Genomic DNA, 21593 nt, shown 5'->3' on the forward strand with positions numbered 1-21593 from the left:
ATTACATTTGTAAAAGGTTTTGGCAATGTCTATGTTGAATATACATATATCTAGTTATTACCTGCTCTCAAATATTCAATTGAATTTAAAATGTATAATTTATGAGTCAAATCTCTATAGAATTATTTTAAATTACTTATCTAATACAAACAACTAGAAAAGTCATAAAGTCAAAAAAACTCTCTTACCAAGCTGCTCACCAGGCTTTTTAGATCAAAAATATAAAATACAAGAGAAATAGTATTGCAATTTAAAATAACAGTTTTATAATTTGAATACATTTTCATATGTAATTTATTCCTTTGATGGCAAAGCTGAATTTTCAGCTTCCTTTACTCCAGGTTTTAGTGTCAGATGATCCTTCAAAAATAATTCTAATATGCTAAAATTTGGTGCTCAAGAAACATTTCTTATTATTATCAATGTTGAAAAGAAAAAGGTTCTGCTTATTTTTGGTGTGGAAACGAATTATTTTCTATTTCAGGATTATTTGTATAGAAAGTTAAAAATAGCATTGAAATAGAAATCTTTTTGATCAATTTAATCTATTCTTACTGAATAAAATAACTGATTTCTATTTCTTAGAAATTCTTACTGACCCCAAATATTTAAATGGTATATCCCTTTAAAAAGTGTAGGAACTCTGCTGTTCCATTCCCACTCTGCTTTACATATTAAAGGTAAAAGTTTTGACCAGAACAGGTGGTGCTGCTTGTAATTGGGCCGCTGAGTAAGCCAGTCATCAGTCTTCCCAGCATCCCTCAGTCAGATCCTGCTATGCCCTGTGTGAGAGTGCAACTGCACTGTGGCCTATTAGTATCAGTCATGTATTGATTGTGGCTGTAAATCATTCCCATTAATGCAGTTTTACCATACCCACATATAGATGAGATAGTAACACGAGCCCTTAATTGTCCTCATCAGGAGCCCAGTACCGCAGTCATCTATAGTCTGATCTGAGTAACCTGAGAAGAACCGCTTCTCTGGGCCTGACCTTCATCACGTCTGATGGACATCCAGTCAAACTGCTTTCAAAATAAAATCATCTATCCTCCGATTTATTGGCCTATTTGGTGCATAAAGAGAAAATAATATTTCCTCCTGCCAGCCGCAGTGAACGATGTTGCGTCTTCCTTTTAAATGACTCTTTTATCGACTAGAGAAAGAGACGAAACTACGCTTACTTTCATCTCAGTGTCTTTCAGTATTTGCTTATGAAAAGCTCATATTGTTCATACAAAGTGAGACTGAAAGATTGACAGCGACTAATACTCTGAAAGTGTTTTCTGTTATACTCGTTGTGTCTTGTGGCCCATGTGTGCTCACGCCTGTCAGTCAAGGGTACGCGTGGTCGCAAGCATATCTAATACAAAGAGTATTTTACTGTATGTAGTCTCATACTTCATGTGGTTTAATAGTGTAGGTCAAGGCTGTTGTGTCCCTTTCACAGGCCACACACACACACACACACACACACACACACACAGGAAGAAGCAAGCATGAGAGGCTGGTGTCAGCCCTTTGGCTGAAGTGAGCTGCTGACATACTAGTGATTGGTATCACAGTTGAAGTTCTGTGCTGCATTCATCACCATCAGTCTTCACTTTTCCACTGCCTGCAGTCACTCTCTTGCAGTCACTCACTCTCTTTATCTATTTCATGTCAGACACTGGCAGAGATTCTCCATTTATTACAGATCTCACCCCATGTTCAGTCTGTAAGAGTTGATCACACCAGTTGAATCCAATAAGCAGATGCATAAATACTTAGTCAGTTTAAATTTTGTTTAGCATTGATGCATTAAATTGATCAAATGTGTCATTAAAGACATTAATAATGTTACAAGTTATTTCTTATTTCAAATAAATAGTTTTTTTTCCATCAAACAATCCAGAAACATATCAAGGTTTTCACAAAATAATAGGCAGCACAAGTGTTTTCAACATTGATAATAAGAAGTTTCTTGAGCACCAAATCATCATATTATGAGTGCCAACAATGGCTGCTGACAATTCAGCTTTGCCATTACATTTTAAAATATTTTTAAATAAAATATTAAACAGTCGTTTTTAATTGTAATGACTTCTTTCAAAAACAGTAACTTAACAGTAACATATTATATTAATTATATTATTTTAATTTAAAGAAACATGTTTAAGACAGTGAGACTCTCAAGACTACACATCTGTTTTTATGCGATGTCTTTTATATTTACACAAACCGGAGCCCCTATTAAAGATACATGGTGATGAAAAAAAATATACATTTAACATTTCAATGCTTTTACATGTCTTACACACACATTTCCAAAGCCAATAGACCTTTAAAAAAAACCTGATTGTTATTGTGTTAGCTAAAAAAAAAAAAAAGATTAATCACATATTCCCAGCACTGTTTGCACATGTGGTTTGCCTTAATACTTGCCATTATTTATATCTCTTCCTATTAATCATGAATCTGTGCTCATGATGTAAGGTAACCTGGTTATCAGGTTTAATCCAGATCAAATACGCCTGGTCCTTCAGACTCATTAATGAGTAACAGTAGGAGAATCAGGATAGTCATGTGTAATGCTTGGGAAAGGCTACCCTGGTGATGACAACATTTCCTGCCCTCGCTCTGCTCCCCCAGGGTTATCACTCCAGTCTCAGGATGACTTCAGCTTAGAGCTGAGGGCTGGTTTGGGGGGCAGAGCTCAAGGGGATTTGCCTATCCTAGTGGAACAGACTTATATTTAGTTTGTCGCTGTGGTCCTGTACCTCACCCCTCCAGTATTTTTCAGTCCACATCTACAGAGAGCTGCTCTACTCACCCCTTTATTTAGTGCTTGCAAATGAGCTGACTATTTAGTTAACCTAATATTGTGTTGAAGTTTAATATTGTTGGTTTTAATCACAAATTAATCAAATTTAATGTCATTCAGAAGAAGACTAGTGACTCCGCTGTCATTTATTGTCAATAATTGGATTATGCCAGTAGCTGAACATACCATATAAAACCATAATGATGATTACTGTGGTTTACATAATCATTATACATCAATCATATGCAGTTTACTCTGGAAAAGAACTGCCCATTCAGACAAGATAAAGACAGTTTGACCAACATGTAAAGTGAACAGTGGAGAGACTGTGGGAGTTTTCTGTGGGCATGTCTGAGACTATTGATCTCTGTTGTATCCTCAGTTTTCTTTCTTCATTTCTGGATTATCTCAAAAAGATCCAGGATTATCTCAAAAAGATAAATGAATAGGCTTTATGCTGAACGTCACATGAACAAACAGGAAAACAGGTCTCATTGCATCCGCTTGTCGGAGAAAATGTTAACGGCAGTTCGAACTGACGGCAAAATGGACTTTTATGGTAATCAGCTAGTTATTTTTATTGTTGCCAATGCCATTTTATTGAATTGAAATAACTACATTTTTGTGATTTAGAAGAAAAATGAAAAACGTTTAGACCCCAATCTGCATATGCGATGGACATGGGTTTATGCTTAGCTTTGCTTGCTCCTTTGAAGGCATCTTGAGTAAAACATCTCTATATTTAACAAAGCACACACAAAAGACATGAGCTGGAAGCAATACAACCCGTTTTACAAAATACGTAAGTTTGTCGCACATAACCCCCATTAAAGTCAATTAAAAAGTATTTATAATATTCTGCTCTAATAATAGTCTCATTGTGGGCAGAAGCAGAGCTGCTGCAGTAGATAGATTTCTGTGTTGTATGGCCATCTTGTCGCAGCCATTCTGGACCAAGGAATGGGGGAGTGATTTGATTTTCTCCACACACATCTCTTATTTTCCCCAGTCCAGTGGACATCATTAAATAGAATGCCTTTAGTAATCTCATTTCTGACAGACAGTTTGTGGTCTACCTCAACCTCTGTCCATCTCTGACATGAGCGAGTCTCTTTGGATAACGGGTAAATTGAAACGTTAGCCAGAAACACAGTGGTGCCATATCGGGTGATAGCTTTATCACAGCAGATTGGCTTTCATAGCGGTGAAAAAGAATAGGTAAAGCTAAGTGCTCAGTGCTCCACAATACGAGAAGGCAATGACAGCAGAGATTACTTCATTTGCTGTGTCTGTTCTCACTTGTTCTCTCCTTTACCATATGGAAAGAGAATGGGGGAAAAAAGAGCAAATCTGGTACTGATGTGAATACTGACAGGGCAGAAATAACTGTTACATATTTGCTTTATTATATCAGTATCTTAGTTTAAATTATATATATAAAAAATTGTCATTTTAAACCATACAATCCATAATAAAACTGTTACTTTTATAAATTAGTTGTTCAAGGAAAAAAAAAAGTTTTATTTTAAGATTTAAGTTTAATATAGAAAGTGTATTCAATCTGTGTAATTTTGGATCACAATATTTCAGTACAGATTTATTAACATTTTTAGGTTTTTGCTTCAGCAGTAGTGCCAATAAAATATTAAAGCACTTAGATCACCAAAACCTGACATTTTGGGATGATTTGATGCCAGATGTTTATTGTGAGTGTGTATGATTTAGCGTCATGTCATACAAGCATACGATTAGTTAGTTCCACCTCAGATAATATAGGTGAGCTACATCTTTGCATGTTACTGATTATAAATATGATGCTCATTTGAATATTGTAGGTGTGCATAATATTCAACTAATATCTTACTGCAGTCATTAGATTCTGTCATGAATATGTTAATGTACCATCTGCAGAACTGCCGATCTTAATTCTCTCTCGCTCTCTCTCGCTCTTGCATCCCTTTATCTCGCACGTCCAGTTCAAGAAGTCAGATATCATACTCATTAACTTTTTATAACACTTTTAATATTCTTGGGAAAGGTACAGGAACATCTATTTTTATCCTTTCCCTTGCACTCAAACGCAAGCAGCATGTTTGCAACATCATGTTGTTCAGTGACCAGTGCTGAGGCTAGCAGTGTCCTGTCCTCACCTCAGCTCTTGATATTCTTCTCAGAGAAGCGTTGCCTTTAACAGCTCCCTTTGCTTTACCTTCAGGCCTCACAGAACCTCTGATTCACCCGGACTCTGTTTTGCCTAACCTAAGGGCTCTTGATGCTCAAAGTATTGAACTTTAAAAAGCACATGCACTCAATAATCACTTAGCCTCTGATCTCTGTACAACTATGGTGTTGTGGTGTCCACTTTTAAAGCAACACTAAAATGCAAATTCTCCTGTTTTTTCTAGATGTCAGATCGTTCTAGATGTGCTATAATACATATACAATACATGGTCCCTCAGTCCATGGTCCCTCAAACACACGGTCTCATCCGTATGTTTGGTTTATTATGTGACGACTGTAATTTAGTCATTTTTTCCTTTATAGTTTGCTGACATTTTGTCAAGTATCTGATCTTATGTACCTATGTGCATGAGTTTAAGTACAATTTGATATCATAGCTTCCGATTGACGCCCGTAGTCTGCAGGTGGTAGTGTAAAGTATTCTGCATTAAGCCAACAACAAGACACTAAATTGTTTAATTTGCTGTTGGCGTCAATCTTGTAACATGCACAAGGCCTTTGCAAGCGCAGCTCCATTCTAGTACATTAGCATAAATATTTTTGACAGATTTAAAGTTTCATAAAAGTGGGTCTGCCTGCATGAAACTTTTTCTATAGTGTTTCTCCTGCCAAACTTTTCTTCCACAGTGCATTGGACAGCAGTTAAATGTAAATTAGATGTGTAAGATAGCATTTTTTGGGATAATTGGATGCTAATGCAAAATTAAATCAATACATTTAGTACAAGTTGGCCTTGGATGTCATCACACTTTTTTCCAGTTAAAAGAGAAATTATGGTAATGCTTATGCCATCCCTGACATCTGGCACAGTGTTCCACAAACTTCCTTTATAGTCCAACACGCTTTTTAGTAGCCTAACATTTCACTAAATTCTTTTGCCGTCATGTCAAGTTAATACCATACATTTTCTATATGCAACCGGATGATCTGTGGTTCAACTCTGTGTGCTAAATTATAGCTTAATCAGTGTAAATAAATGACAAAAAAAGACAGTTATGAAAAGACTAAAAAATATCCCTTCTAGCTCTCCTCACCTCACCCATCTTCATTAAAATCTGATGCTGTAGTTACTGTGAGGGCAGCTAACACGGCCCTACGAGCCAGAGATCTGCTTTAGTGGACTTTGGGCCTAAACTCCTGAACCTGCTCTGTCCATCAATCACCATTTTCAGGTCGTTAAATCTCTACTGTAGATATCTCAAATTTACAATGTCGGGGAAAATGCAAGAGCTTGGAATCTGCTAGCTAGCATACCCATAATGTTCTTTTATATCCTCAAAGAGCTCTTTAATGGAGGTGGAGAAGTCAGGGTTATTAGCTAGAAGCTGGAGTGAGATGGAGAGAAAAATGCTGACGGTAGATAAAGACATCACGAGAAACTCAGAGCTTGTTAGGGTTTTTTATTATTTTAATTGACCAAGAGACAGCAAGCCATCAAAAAGCATATGTCTGCCATGGCTTAGAAATAGATAGGACTAGATTTTTGAAATAAGTATCTTATGTTCACCACGGCTATGTTTATTTGATAAAAAAAAAATAAAAAAAAACACTAATATTGTGAAATATTACAATTTAAAATTACTGTTTTCTATTTTATTTTATTTTAAATGTAATTTATTCTTGTGATGACAAAACTGAATTTTGATCAGCCTTTTTATCCAGTCTTCAGTTTCATGATCCTTCATAAATCATTCAGATATGCTGATTTGGTGCTCAATAAACATTCCTTATTATTATCAATGTTGAAACAGTTGGGCTGCAATATTTTTGTGGAAACTGATACAATTCTTTTCTAGAATTCTTTGATTGACAGTTCAAAAGAACAGCATTTCTGTCATGACAACGTTTATATATTTGGTCTTGGCGGAATAGATCTGCTACGCTGCTGCAGTTTGTGGTTATTACTGCTGCTGCTGCAGAGCAAGTACGAGACTTGTTATTGTCAATACATACATGAACATGACACGCTGCTGTGAGCAAGTACATGACATGCTGCTGCTGTACAATATAGCGTACATGAATTACCCGTAGCAGATCTATACAGGTGGAGCTGGGGAAGATGGAGGGTTTCTGAAAGTGTGCTGCACTGCTACAGCAAATGCTAACCAAGTATTGAAGGTTGAGCTTGCAAGCTCATTGACTACTGCTACAGCAGGAACCAATCAGCTGTGCCCTATAGAGAATGATGTGATTGCAGCATGTTGAGTTAAGGACCTTTTAGCCTGCGCCATCTAGAGTTTCATGACAGAACTTTGTATCTATTTTAAATATATATTTATTTATATATTACTATAAAAGCTTTACTATCACTATCTATTTAATTTCCCTTCGTGGAATAAAAGTATTAATTTCTTTAAAAGTATAATACAAATAATTATACTGATCCCAAACTTAGAGTATTATAGAACCCTTCTGCACCTGTTATTAAGATGTATTTCATACATTAATATTTTTTTTAGCCAGACTACACTTGCATATTCAGATCTGATTGCATGTATTGTCACTTTAATTTTACATTAGAAGTTATGTTAACTGTAACATATGCCATGTCCATTCTTTACAAACACCCCAGTAAAGTCCGTAGAGATTAGATGTGAAGAAAAGAGAATGGTTTCAAATGATTCCTTTTGGGGAGAGAAATTAGATTCCCTTAAACATAATTTGATAATTAATCAGATATTGTTGAAACCCGGCAACACAACATTTCAGCAACTCAGTCATGAGAAAAGTTATGTGCACCATAATGCAGCCACCCGTTAGAGGGTGACTCGCTTCTATACACAATAAAACATACTTTATGAGTCTTCATCTCCTGTGCATATCATTATTTAACCATATTTCTCAAAAGCGCTACTAATTATTTTTTAATAAAAAAAAAAAAAAAACATCTGTACCTTTAAGGATTTGCTAATGGTGATTGTCTCAATTTGTGTGTTACCGCTCTCAAGCCAGCATGATGTTTACAGTAAAAGGCTAAAAATTAGGAGTGGGGAGGAGTCAAGAGCACTTCAGTAAAGGTACCAGCTCCAGCCACTAGCTCGGCCCGCTTAACGGCCAGTCCCTCTGGCAAGAGAAATCAGCTTTTCTCAACACTTTCTTTCTTTCAGTTTTTGATTGTCATGCACTTTCACTGCAAAAAGCAAATGCCAGTAAATCACTTAAGGGCTGACCAACCCCCTCACTTCCACCTGCATGCACACACACCTCCCCATCCGCTCTTCTCCGTCTAACCTAATGCTTCTTTCTTCCATCCAGAAATAACAGCAGGTTTATGACGTTTGGAAATGTCTCATAGATGTTAGTCACTGTTCATGATCATTGGCTGTGCACCACTCATGAACACATGCACACAGCGCTCAATTTTTGCTTCCTGCATAGTACGTGACAGAGAGAGGGTCCGTGAGTAACGTCTGTATGTGTGTGTGTAATTGCCACGCTATACCTGGCTCCGTTTTTGCATTCGATAAAAGCGTGTCCTCTAAGAAAAAGAAAAGTGCAAGTCCAAAACTCATTCAAACTAAGTAAACACATTTTGTCGCCTGAACTTTTAAAGCACGCCACTTCTTGAAAAATAAATCACTCTGATAACATCTGACATTTACAAATCAATCATAAAATGACATTTTCTTTTATCAGATGGTCGATTTTTAGATGGAGATGGAGTGCGGATAAGATTTAGATGGGTTTAGTTGGGAGAATTATGTATTGGATTCTCATAAGCAATCGATGTGAGTGGCCTCAGATATTGAAAAGGCAAATAATTCGGTCATGTAGCTAAAGTAATCAGCGAATGGACAGGAACCAAGGATCTTATTTGTGGGGCTGACTGCAACAGCTGAGAAATCAAATGCATTTTATATAACAGACTGGTTATTGTACAGCTTCCGTAAGGGAAGACGGGGAGAAATGTTAATCTACTGAACCCCAGTGATTTCAAACACTATCTACAGTTATGCATTGGTACATGGTACTTTGTGTAATTTAACGAATTAACCATCACATACTTTCATTCCCAGTGGCTTCGGGACTCTTTCAATACAATCACAACTTATATGTTTGTTATACATAGGTATATTTAATTGACTATTGCAGCTATTAATTGACTATTAGCAGATTTGAAGCTGTACTGCAACTGTCATGCAATGTGAAAATAAATTTTTATTTGGTTAACTGCGTATGTGTGTTAATCCATGGTCATAATAGTTGCATTGTAGCAGCCTCATCTCGTGCGCTTTCTTTCTCGTGTGCAGCCACATAAACACTCCTGATATAAATAAAGTTTTTTTTTTAAATGACACTGCTTCTCAACACTTTTCCATAACTATTCGTACAATAGAATATGCAAATGTAACATTCATGATCATAACCAATTAATAAAAACTCTAGTTTGTATAATGATAACAAAAGCCCCACCCGTTTCGAGAAAAATAATAATGATGATGATGTGCACGGATAAATCATTTATAATAAACGTACAAAATAAAAATGGTCAATTTTGATTTCATGGTGACTTTAATGGAGTTATTAAAAAAACTGTGTTATTTGAATACTCCTTCGTCTTCTAACTATTACTACAGCCACGGCGTGTGACAGTTATTATAACTTAAATATTAATGATACTTATGATAAAGTCGATCTTTGTTTTGATATTTTAAGCATTATTAAATTGATCTAAGAATAGAGTTTTGTTTACAATGCAATCATAGTTATTCAGGACATAAGTAGCCCTTCAAATTTCAGTTATGTTAGTTTTAATATGGAGAAACATTTAAGTATTTTAGCAGCTTCAATACTGTACTAACACTGTTAGTTCTAATTACTCAATAATTATATAAATACATGTTTTACTGCATAATTAGCTTACTTTTAATTGCTTTCCATTATGTGGATTATAATATTCCATAATGTGGATAATAGCTGTTCTTTGTAAAAAAAAAATCTGAGCCTTTGAGTCTTTTAGAATAACTTGAACTTGAGATATTATGTGTGGGGGAAATTCATGCTGCTTGTTTTCTAAGAAAACTTGCCAAGTTGTAGAAATTAATATGCCATGAATATATAATAAAACTACTTGCATGTCAAGTCAAAATTATTTTGATTAGAAGCATTTATTATTCTACAGAAAGTTTGTTATAAAGTACGTTGCACAACAAATTCAAGTTAAATTAGATCAACAACATGAGCACTTGATTAAATTATATGTCAAGTTTATTATAGGCCATCTGTTTTTTTAGAAAGCTTTTAAACATGATTCAACAGTAGTTTATTTTTTTTGTCACCTAGCCCAGCATGTTTATTTTTTCCCCCTTTAAATGTAAAGCCATTTGGTGATTAAAACAGTTATTGAATTAAGTTCATTTCCAATGCACTGTAAACCGATGTGTTTTGTGTGTCACACAAGCCACATCTTTCCCATTATTTTTTAATATGACTATAAGGCTGTCAAAAGACCATATGTCCCATGTTAAATATATTTGGGCATCCCTCAGTAATGGTTTAATGTGATATTTTACAGGAGTGTAATAATCTAATATCTCTACCACCTTTTTTCTTCTTTTTTCATAGATATCCTTCTCTCAGCACAGCAGCATCATGGACTTGGTGCAGTTCTTCGTCACATTTTTCAGGTATGAATACTTTATTCATTTAAATGTAATGTTCTGTGGAATTAAACAGAACAATATTTGTGAATAAATTAAACCTTTCCTTATTCTGTAAAAATGCATTTAATTCTAGGTCTTGGAATTTAGTGCGATAAGCTTGCTGAGAATGCAAGGATGCATTAACCTCACCATCCAGAAGCCATTAATGAAAGCTGGCTGATGAATAAGCACAATAGGTGTAATTGTGTTGGCTGCGATGAAGCCAAATAATGCCTCATTTTTGGGAAATGAGTAACCCCACAACTTATGATATATTATTTTAATATTTTTTAGAACATAATAGGTGCATATATCCAGTAGAAGCATAACGTCTGTGATATAAAAATACAAATATATGAATGTACATGACCATACAAAAGTTTGGGGTTAGTATATAGTATAATTATTTATTTGATTTGGAATTATTGAAGGTGCTGTATGTTTGACTGTACTAAAGCATAAAAGTACCATAATATGTTTGCAGAGATTAAAGAAATGAAGTTTAAATACTTTTCTCTGGAAATCAATGCTACTGCCAGTTATCCTACTTTGAAATGTGCGTTCCGTGTTGGAATGTCTGTTTTTGTTTTGGTCTGTGCGATCCCCCATACTGCTAATATACCCAATAATATTTCAACAGCCAGGGTTGCCAATTAATGGGAAACCCAGCCCATTGCAGTGAGCAAAATAACTGGGTCAGAAATCCTAGATTCTGTCTGACCCAAAATGCCTCGGCAACGAAAACATTGTAAACGTATACATTATCTGATCAACTTAAAGTCTAAGGCTCGTCTCTTTCCATATTCAATGGCGATTGTACATGTTGTATGTCCTCAATCTGGCAACCTGCATGAGTGTCAAGTCTGAGGAGGAGTTCAACCACTAGCTGTCAATGTTACATACTGCGCTTTTAAGAACACGTTCAATTGATGACAAACATTAGAGTAAAAACATTTCTAAAGCTAAAAAAAAGATTTCTATTTCAAATAGATGCTGTTCCTCAAACATTCTAAAGAAAAAAACACTAACTTTAACTTCGTACTCTACACTGCAGCATGGCTATTTTCAACTAATAATAATAAGAAATGTCAGCTTATATGCATAATTCGGCCAAAAAAAATTCTGTCATTATTTTCTCACCCTCATGTCGTTCCAAACCAGGATGACTTTTGTACATCTTTGGAAGACAAATTAAGATCTTTTTTATGAAATCTGAGCGATTTCTGTCCCTCCATAGACCGCTACGCAACTACCACTGGTGCTTCAAAAAGTTCATAAAGAGATAGTAAAACTGAACCATATAAATGTAGTCTAAATTTTCTGAAGAGACAAGATCGCTTTATATGATGAACAGATTAAATTTAGGCTTTTATTCACATATAAACATTCATCAACTCGCATAGTTGTGGTAAATGGAAGCTCAAGCATGTTTGCTTGACATGCGAGAACCAATGGTGTTTATTCTCGTGTCATGCTGCACGGTTGAGCTTCTGTTTATGTCCGCTGATCAATGTTTATATATTTCTGATCAATATTTTTATTGAAAAACATTTTTTTTTTATCTTTCTGACCCCAACATTTTTAGTGGTAGTGTATATACAGTATTAAAGGGATATGTCACCAAAAAAAAAGAATATAGTTAATTTAAAAAAAATATATTAATATTGCCTAATGCTATATATTAAACAATTACTCATTTAAAATTTTGCATTTAAGGGTGAATCTGCACTACTTTTAATTTGACACTTGAACAGCATACAGAACTATTTGCACATTTCTGCAGGTGATGGAAAAATCCATTTATGTGAACGCACAAGATGTTTGCAATTGCATGTTTTCATTTTTTGTTTTCAGTAGTCATATGTGTTCAGAAATGCCATGCTTGTTGTACATCCGGACAGTCAAATTACAGAGCTGAGTGACCACAGTTGTGTTTAAAGTGCCTCAAAGTGCAGCAAAATAATTACATGCCACCTACTCTGTATAAATAATAACATGCCGCCTGCCACAGAATGTATAAATATTGAAGCTCGCGCTAGACTGTCAGCCGCCTCTGTATTGTGTTCGGTGGGATTTTTAACTGTCAGGTCAACACAAATGTCATGTAACGTCATTCCAACCTTTACATATCAATTTGCTTATCACAGAAAAACAGAATGTCGCTATGAATAAACTGACATAAGGGTAAACTGCTATGGTTTAGTCATGCCGTTTTTCATTATAATCATTTTACTTATTTGATACACAGCTTTATTGGTTTTATTAATGGAGTGTGCTGGGAAATGCACCATAACACTGTAACTTTGACACTGGCCATTTATCTTGAATGTATCCATATTTGTGTGGAGTAATTTCCAGCGGATATTATTGTGTAAGCGCGTATGCCCTGACATTCACAAAGGTTGAGGTCATGGCAACCGGGATGCGATGTATGCTATACAGATTCTTGGCTATATTATCCAGTATGAATAGCGAGTACACTTCTTTTTTTTCGCAATTATGGGCATGGGAGTGTGTTGATAGATATCAAAGTTGAAGCTAGAGGCTGTAGGGCTTTGTTGTTTGGTGTGCATTTAGTCTTCTGCAGGCGAGGGACACGTCTAATGTAATTCATCTTGGCATTTGAGGGAGATTGGTGCGTATACTTTATATCCCTCCCCTTTTTTCTCTCTTTTTCTCACTCCCTCATATCTTCTGGCTGTGGATTCACAGCTCTGGTTCTCTGTCGTGAGTATACTTGGAGCTCAAGCCAAGTACTTTCAAAGCCGAAGTTCAGTCAAATGACCGACTGTTTTACAATGCCAAAACAGATATCAAGCTCTGTGGAAAATATTCTATTGTGGTAAATAAATAGAGTATGCTGCACTGGCACACTTAAGTTATTTTAATTACACGGATGAATAGTGCTGTTTGTTTGTGAAACAGAAGTAAGTAGCATTGAGTATTGATTTGGAGCTCCGTCACTTAAGCCGTCAGTGTTTTCTTTGTACTTTGGTTCCGTGGCTTGGCTGACAGTTTGTTTATGAATTTGTAGGATTTTGGAGAAAAATAAATGAGACTATTCTTTTCGATAGAACTGGATACAGTGTCCAGAAATGTGAAAGTATAAAAAAATAAAATAAAATAAAAACCGGAAGAAGATCACTTACTGTATGTACAGTCTATTGTCGAGAGCAAAACTGTGTAACATTTGAATATAAGTGAAATGACCCTGCATTGATTTAACTGAATATTTATATGACAATATATACACACTGGTCAGCCTCTAGTACTGCTACTGAAGTAAGTGCACATTCCCTTCAGTTTTTTTTTTTTTTTTTGGCATTTGAAGCATTTTCTATGTCTGGATGTCACAGTAACCGTGTAACTCTGACTCTCTAACCTGATTGGCTGTCAGGATGATGGATATACCACAGTGCACCAGACACGCTAAAGAGGTAAACAAACACTTCTCTAGCGGAACACAAGTGGGCCTGGTAAACTACTTACAGAGATTAAAGCCAATTATATTTCATATCAACTTCATTCAGCATTCACAATTTGTTCCATTCAAAGTTGGATGTGGGATGACTATGCTCTTTATCTATACATTTTATTTGTCAACAGAGGGGTGTCCCATCAAGCACATTTTAGAGGATAAACAAGGATGTTCTGCAAGTTAGAGGATCATTTACTGTGGTTTACACATCATTATGTATCTGCAAACATTTGCCTGAACAAGTCTCGTTATCATTTGATGTTGCATCAAGTAATGCAAATTTGACTGATTGATGCATTTTATTTGCAACTTAATATTTATCATAATCTTTGTACATAGAGTGCTAGAGTCCCAAAATCATCAGTGAGTTAGCATTATTGAAATTCTCAATATGACTGGGTTTTTAGTTAAATGCTAAGGTTTGTGGGTAACACAAGCTCAAGATATTTTCACATATAAAATATGTAAGATACATCAGCAAAGCCTCACTTGTGTTTGTTTATTTATTTATTTATTTAGCAACTGTTAAATGGAAAGCAGCATTATAGTATATTGTCAAAAAAACTTTGTGGAAGAATACAATTATTATATTAAAGTTAGCCAGTAAAATATATATTTTTTTATCATCTTATTCATACATTTGATTAGCATATTACCTCCAGCTCCTAACATAAACTTAATTAGAAGTGCATTTCTCAAAATCTTCCTAAAATTTGAGAACACCCTCCTGAGAGACTGTATGCTGCAAGCCTAAAACACGTAGATGGATATTTGTCTCTTTATGTTTCATCTAGCTTTGATAAAGTTGATGAGCTTTTTAATCAGTATGTAAACTCGGCTGTCTGTCATTCTCATCCCAGAGGTTCTTTCCTCCTCAATCCATTCAAATATTTGTCTTCCTAAACAAAGAAACCGTTACACAGATTAGGTAGAAAAAGTATTCATGAAAATAAAGACAATTAAAATTATAAATGGTACAATGAGAATAAAAGAACAATACATAGTGTACGTATGTTTAGAAGAACCCCTTTTTACAGTAACAGTAAACCAGACATACAGTAACTGGTTTGTGCTTTGAGCAAAGTTTGTACTTTTGAACATAAAGGTGTTTCGCTGGAGTCCCTCATTAGCTTAGAAAAGGGCTTTTTGAATATGGTTTCTTTGAAGAGTTTCTTTTTTGCCGTCTCTGCTCTCTTAGAGCTCCAATAAATGAGCAAGAAAAACAGTAACAATTAAAGACCGCTTAAGCCTTTCGCCCACTCCTCCAGCTAATTGGTGACACCGCAATTCGGTTTAGCCCAATTACACGCACTCTTTTTCTCCCTATGTTGATTAACGTTCATCCACCTCTCTTTTTTTCCTCCTGGCTTCCGTCAGGATAGAAGTCATCCACGGGCTGAAGCGCTGAGTGAGCGTGCTCATATCGCCGTTGATGTTATTAACGTCCTGAATGCCTGTGCTTCACTGGCTGGCGACTGGAGGCAATTCATTTGACTTGTGTCTCTCCCACTCCTGATTTGGGTGTAATGGGGCTTTTGTCCTCTGTACCTATTAGAGCGAGTGAATGCAAGATTACGCATTATTGTGACTCATAAACATAAGCAGGACTGGGGTGGGATGACAAATAGATGCAGGAAGTGACTGTGATCTGCTGAAGTTCAAACTGAGCATCAGAATGGGGGAGAAAGGTGATTTAAGTGACTTTGAACGTGGCCTGGTTGTTGGTGGAAGACGGGCTGGTCTGAGTACTTCAGGAACTGATCTACTGGGATTTTTGCGCACAACCATCTCTGGGGTTGTTGATAAGGAGAATGGCTGGTATAAGCTGATTGGAAGGCAACAGTAACTCAAAAAAACACTCGTTACAACCGAGGTCTGCAGAAGATCATCTCTGAATGCCCAACACATCGAACCTTGAAGCAGATGAGTTGCAGCAGCCCAAGACCACACCGGGTGCCACTCCTGTCAGCTAAGAACAGGAAACTGAGGCTACAATTCACATGGGATCACCCAAATTGGACAATAGAAGATTGGAAGAAGGTTTCCTGGTGTCTCGGTTTCTGCTGTGACATTTAGATGGGTCAGAATTTGTCACAAAGCTCATACTGGTTTCTTGCATGACAATTAGTTCCATTTTTCTAAAGTTTTCTATTTTGAAAACTGGTTCTCTCTCTCTCCTACACAAAACACTTCACTCGAATATGTACAGCAATTGTAACTCAACACTGAGTTACTAACAAAGGAAAAAACAACAGCTTGGCCACTTATACACTAAAAGGTTCATAATAGTAGGCCTACCTTAAGGGTATATATTACTCTAAGGTAGTAATATGTACCTTTTAGGGGTAGATATGTTGCTAAGTTGTCATAGATATGCTGGCATGCTTTAAAGGTACAACAGCACATTTTTCACACAAAAAATCTGACAAGATACAAATACATTTCTTTTCCAGATGAAATGTCCACTTGAATGGCCATTCTGGTTTTTATTTAATATGGCGTCTACCTTCAATCAGGACATTCGTCATACCACTTAAAAGAATGTGCTTTCATAACTTTCCCAGTGAAAGTGCTCTGGCAGTATTGGGCCTCATTCTCCATCCATTAGAACTATTATCCGGCTCGTTAGGAATTAATTGCCCTCATCATTAATAGATTTAATAAGGGACCTCTGACTTGTGCTGATTGGGTTTTGAAATATGGTAGATGAAATGGTTGAAAAGGCAGTTTCTGGCTCTTGCATTACCTCAACTACACTATGATTAGTCCAGAGCTAATTTTAGCGTTTGAACAGCTTCAGATGTAATGAGCTAGTCCCCTTAATATATGGTGCTTAAGCAAAGAGACTAGGAGAACAATATTAGAGCCCAAGATGTGCACTTGCAGTAGGGTTCAAACCCTTCCCATTGTGCAAATTCAAATTTGCCATCGTATAATACCCCATATACTTATATTATACATTCCATATTTTTGCAGAGCCTCACAAAGCCTCAGATTGTCTAATTTGAGAATGAACATTCTTCCTCTAGGCAATGTCTCTGTGGTGTTGATGGTATGTATTTGTAATAATGCTGGCTGAATGGAGGCTCTGTTTGAATGTGAATGATGGGTAGATGGCATTGTCCCCAGTTGCCCCCTGTTCCTCTGATGTTCATGTCAGTATTTTGACCCTTTGTTAAGCTCCACCCCCCCTTTGATTACCATGTATACCATTTTAAGTGAACAGAATTTTTCAAAACATTTCTACAATGCACTGCAATACTAGTACTGAATTTACTAGTGCCTTTGAAGTTGTTAACATTTAAACGGGTCATGACATGAGAAATCATATTTACCTTGAAAAAAAAATCGCCATAATATAATATACACCAATATTGATATTTTATTGACATGCTTTTGCAGTTGATTTTTTAGCGTTATGGATAATTGCGCTATGCAACATATTAGGGTTGCTCACAGTTCCACAGAAAACATTACAGGATATAAAAACAATTTTGTTACAAAGTCAAGCACTTGTAGGTCTTAGAGGAGATTGTCTTAATGTGTTTATATATATATAATGTGACTCAATCCTCCCACATTACAGGCACACATCCTGACATTTGTTCACCGGTGCTTTATCATACTTCAGCAGCAGGTGCTGGCCGTGAACCGAGGATAAAAACAACAACAACCAAATAGATTGTACTGTATGACCACCAAATGTTTTTTTTTTTTCCTTTTCCTTTAGTCCCATGCATTTATCCCCCAATTGTAAGTAAAACACAAAGAGGGATTTCTGCTTTTAGATGTCCTTTCACACCAACCAGTTCTACTCAAGGTCGACTTTCTATAACATCACACATCATCTAAATTGCTGAAAATAGCCATTGAGCAGTCTGTGTGTGTGTGCGAGAGGAATCAGACCTGTTGCAGTGCAGATGTGCTTGTTTTTCACTGCACTGGAAGATATTGCGTAAATGATTGACGCAACGGTCCGTTCCATACGGCATTGATTCTTTCATGCTGGATGGACTTGTTTATCATTGATTGTGTGATTTGAAATACAAATATGTAACAGCTGTCCACAGTCCAGCCTAGAAGGTTAGTGGAATGTTATCCACGATTGCAATTACGAACTCATGAATCTTATTTGATTGACTGATCTATTGATTTTCCATGTGTCTTGTCTCCAGCTGTTTCCTGTCCCTGCTGCTGGTTGCTGCTGTGGTTTGGAAAGTCAAACAGACGTGCTGGGCATCACGCAGGAGAGAGGTAACATCTGCACATTAGCACTTCCTGTGCTCATTGACATGTCCATACTTGTATTGGCTATTGCCTGCGGTTTCTTTATATGTTGCCCATGATTTCAGGCTTAGAGCTGAAGTGGCTCAACCAATAGCACGAGTTTGGGCCGGTCTTTCAGTTTGCAGTTTGTGTAACCGATGAAAGGCAATTTAGCTTCAATGTGTTTGAGTGGCCATATGCATTTGCATTTACAGGTTTGTATTAGCTAGGATGTTATTGCTTTTACCATCTGTGACCTCCCATGATGCTCCTGGGTATGGTTGATCTTTGTAAACCGTCTTATGACTTTAACCTCATTATAGGTTATGAAACTCACTGTCATGTGGCGTTACTGTGCCCAGATGGGAGGACACTGGGTAAAGTTGCTCGTTTTTATAACGCATTCCTCCCAGTGTCTGATGGGTGTGTAAATGTCACCCGCATGCCAGCCGAACTGCCTTCTTTTAATGAGAGAGGCGCAACAATAAACACCACAATTTTCCTTCATTACCCGTCTTCACAAAACCAATTAACCCTCACGGGGCTCATGTAAAACGGACGGATTAGTGTGATTTATCTGTCTAAAAGCCTCAACAGATGCCACCTTCTCTCGCTTTCTCTCTTTTTATTTCTTCGTTTCTGTGTCATTTTAGAGGCTACGTAAATGCAAATGGGAATTTGCAAACGAGTTGTCATCGAGCGTTTCATAATCAATACAGTAATCGAGGCCACTGTAATTGAAAGCATATCGAGAGCCGTAAGTGTGGGTTTATCGGAGTTAAATGCATGCTGTTTTCTGCGATGGCTGTCACAGTTGCGCGTTTTTCTTTTCATCAAATATCTTCTTGTAGAACGAGCATTTATATAATGGAATAGTTTAAACCAAATAAAATGAAAAACAAGCTTCACACTTCATTCAGTGCCCGAAAAGCCATTTTGATCAGAGAAATGGAAGCACAATGTGATTTGATAAGAAAGCTACATTAAATACTGAATCAATTTAGAGTGTTGTGTACTTCATTGTAGGGTTTGGCATGAGAACCCGAGTGATATCCCTGATCATGAAAACAATCTTCATTTTCAAAACACTTCACACCAGTTGAAATTAAGTAACTGCTATACAGTACATGTCAAAAAGACCTCATTTTCATTTTTCCTCGGTGGCTCCTTGCAAGTCAATTCTTCAGACAGCAATTTGTGTCAACACTGTTCAGGGGGGTTTCAGTTCAGGTCAGCACAAAATGGTCTGAGCTGTATAACAGGACGTTCACACAGGGCACATTCTTCCTTTCAGAGAGCTAGATGGAGCGCAACTGAATGCATGAGTTTTGAGACTTATTTTTTTTTTAGACTTGCTTTTTAAAAGTGCTCCTTTCAATTTGACGGCGCTTTAAAAATGCAGCATTTGTGGTGCAAGGCACTGAATAAAAACGGCAAGATTCGATGCAATGGCTTATCTGTAGCTGTGTTGTGCACCAACTTTTCCCACCATTGACAAGTTTTTCTGGCGATACATGTTTTCGCTGTTATACAGTGTCGGCCTTTGTTACGCATCTTCTTAAATAGTACCAAATCTCTGGATCCAAAAGAAGCTATGAAACCGAAACAAGCAATAGAAGCATTGCTTACACGCATGTAATCTAACACGATCTTCAAACATTTAATGACATATGAATGAATCAAAACTGCCTAATGTTACCGAATGAAATGTCAAACCCACAAAGAGCTATAGGACTGTGCAAGCTTTGGTCATGTTGATGGACTCAATGTATTCCATTTATGTTTTGGTCATCGTTCTGAATCCAATCCGGACATAGTCTTTGTCAAAGAATTTGATTTTCTCAGCTTTTTGTTCAAAAAGCTTTTTTATGAAACTTCCCCACATTCAAGGGTTGATTAAAAAATGCATAAAGCTAGAATAAAACATTAAAATAAAGTAAAACATCACAGATGAAAGGTAGGTTTTTCAAGAAAAACTTTGAATCCTGAGTAAATGTTAAGGTTTTATAGGCTTTACAGACAGACAGAAAAGTATTATGTTTGAAATATCACCTATAGAAGTTTGTAGTTTATTTTTAGATATTTGACAAAATTATGAACTAGGGTGGAAGAACACATTGTCTCTCACAATGCCTGTTGGAATACTTTAAATTGTAATTAAATAGTAAATTCCACTACACGTAATTCAAATGTGGGTGTGGCCAGTTAAATAAAATGTAATAAATCTTAAGAGAACCAGTCTTCAATTCTGAATGTTGCTGTATTAGAGAAAGTAGGAACGGGCATTTGGCTACTCCACTGATATTAAAGCAACTGCAAAGTATTCTTACAATGGAAGCTCTACGTGTTTGTTTGTTTGTTTGTGTGTGTATGTGCATCGTGTATTTCGCTGTGTCCGGATCTTAGTTAGCTGATATGTCTACATTATTTATGATGTCTGTCACATATCGGCCAAGCCCTGCTGTTGCCGCTGTAGTTCCACCGAACCTCTTTCTGCTGCACACATCCACAGTCATTTTTCACATTCCGACCCAACACAACAGAGCTCAGGTGTCAGGCAGTGATGATGTCAGATCCAGCGGTATCTGTCCCACACCGCTCCAGTCATATCCATAAACAGCCAAGTCGTGTTTGGCCGGCTGTAGCATCTGATAAAGATCTTGTAGCGCAGACTTTATCTCTGCTGTGCTTTTGTTTATGTGGAGGCTGATAAGTTGTGATCTCGCAAGTTTTATGGAGAGCCGCATCACTCCACTCCCTACTGTTGCTTAATTGTGTTGCCTCATTGTCAAGCCTCATTGCTGACAGCGGCTATCTTGTGATTTGCCGCGTTGGATACTTCAAGCCCGCCATTGCTGCCCCTTCATCACTCCCTCTCTCTGAAGCCATCAAGTGGGAAATTAACAATGCAAATCAATGGAGCTGAATGGTGTATTTTTTATGATCCTCTCTCTCTCTGATGTATTTAGAGCATGAATGATTATTTCGGAGATAGATTACGGACGGACGGCGCCGTGAGCACTCAGGGAATCAGTCAATATCCTCAAATGGGCTTAATTCATTATTTCGTTCCTCCTTTCTAAAGTGCAAAACATTGAAGGGGGAGGGGGGGATTTTCATTTCATTCCACCAAATGTAATATAATTTCTTTGCAGCTGCGATC

General features: G+C 36.7%; 1 protein-coding gene across 3 annotated transcripts in view; it reads left to right on the forward strand.

Annotated features, from left to right (window-relative positions):
• Nucleotides 1-21593, forward strand: part of atrnl1a (attractin-like 1a) — a 217906-nt gene that overhangs the window by 127273 nt on the left and 69040 nt on the right. For 2 of the 3 annotated variants that reach the window (XM_079635196.1, XM_079635195.1), the window contains 2 exons: nucleotides 10610-10671; nucleotides 18340-18418. In XM_079635196.1, the coding sequence (XP_079491322.1) occupies nucleotides 10610-10671; nucleotides 18340-18418 (141 nt within the window). Of the gene's footprint in view, nucleotides 1-10609; nucleotides 10672-10780; nucleotides 11191-18339; nucleotides 18419-21593 lie in introns of those variants that run through there. The other variant, XM_079635197.1, reaches the window with a different exon arrangement.

The sequence above is a fragment of the Phoxinus phoxinus genome (genome assembly GCF_949152265.1).
Source record: "Phoxinus phoxinus genome assembly, chromosome: 14".
Classification (NCBI taxonomy): domain Eukaryota; kingdom Metazoa; phylum Chordata; class Actinopteri; order Cypriniformes; family Leuciscidae; genus Phoxinus; species Phoxinus phoxinus.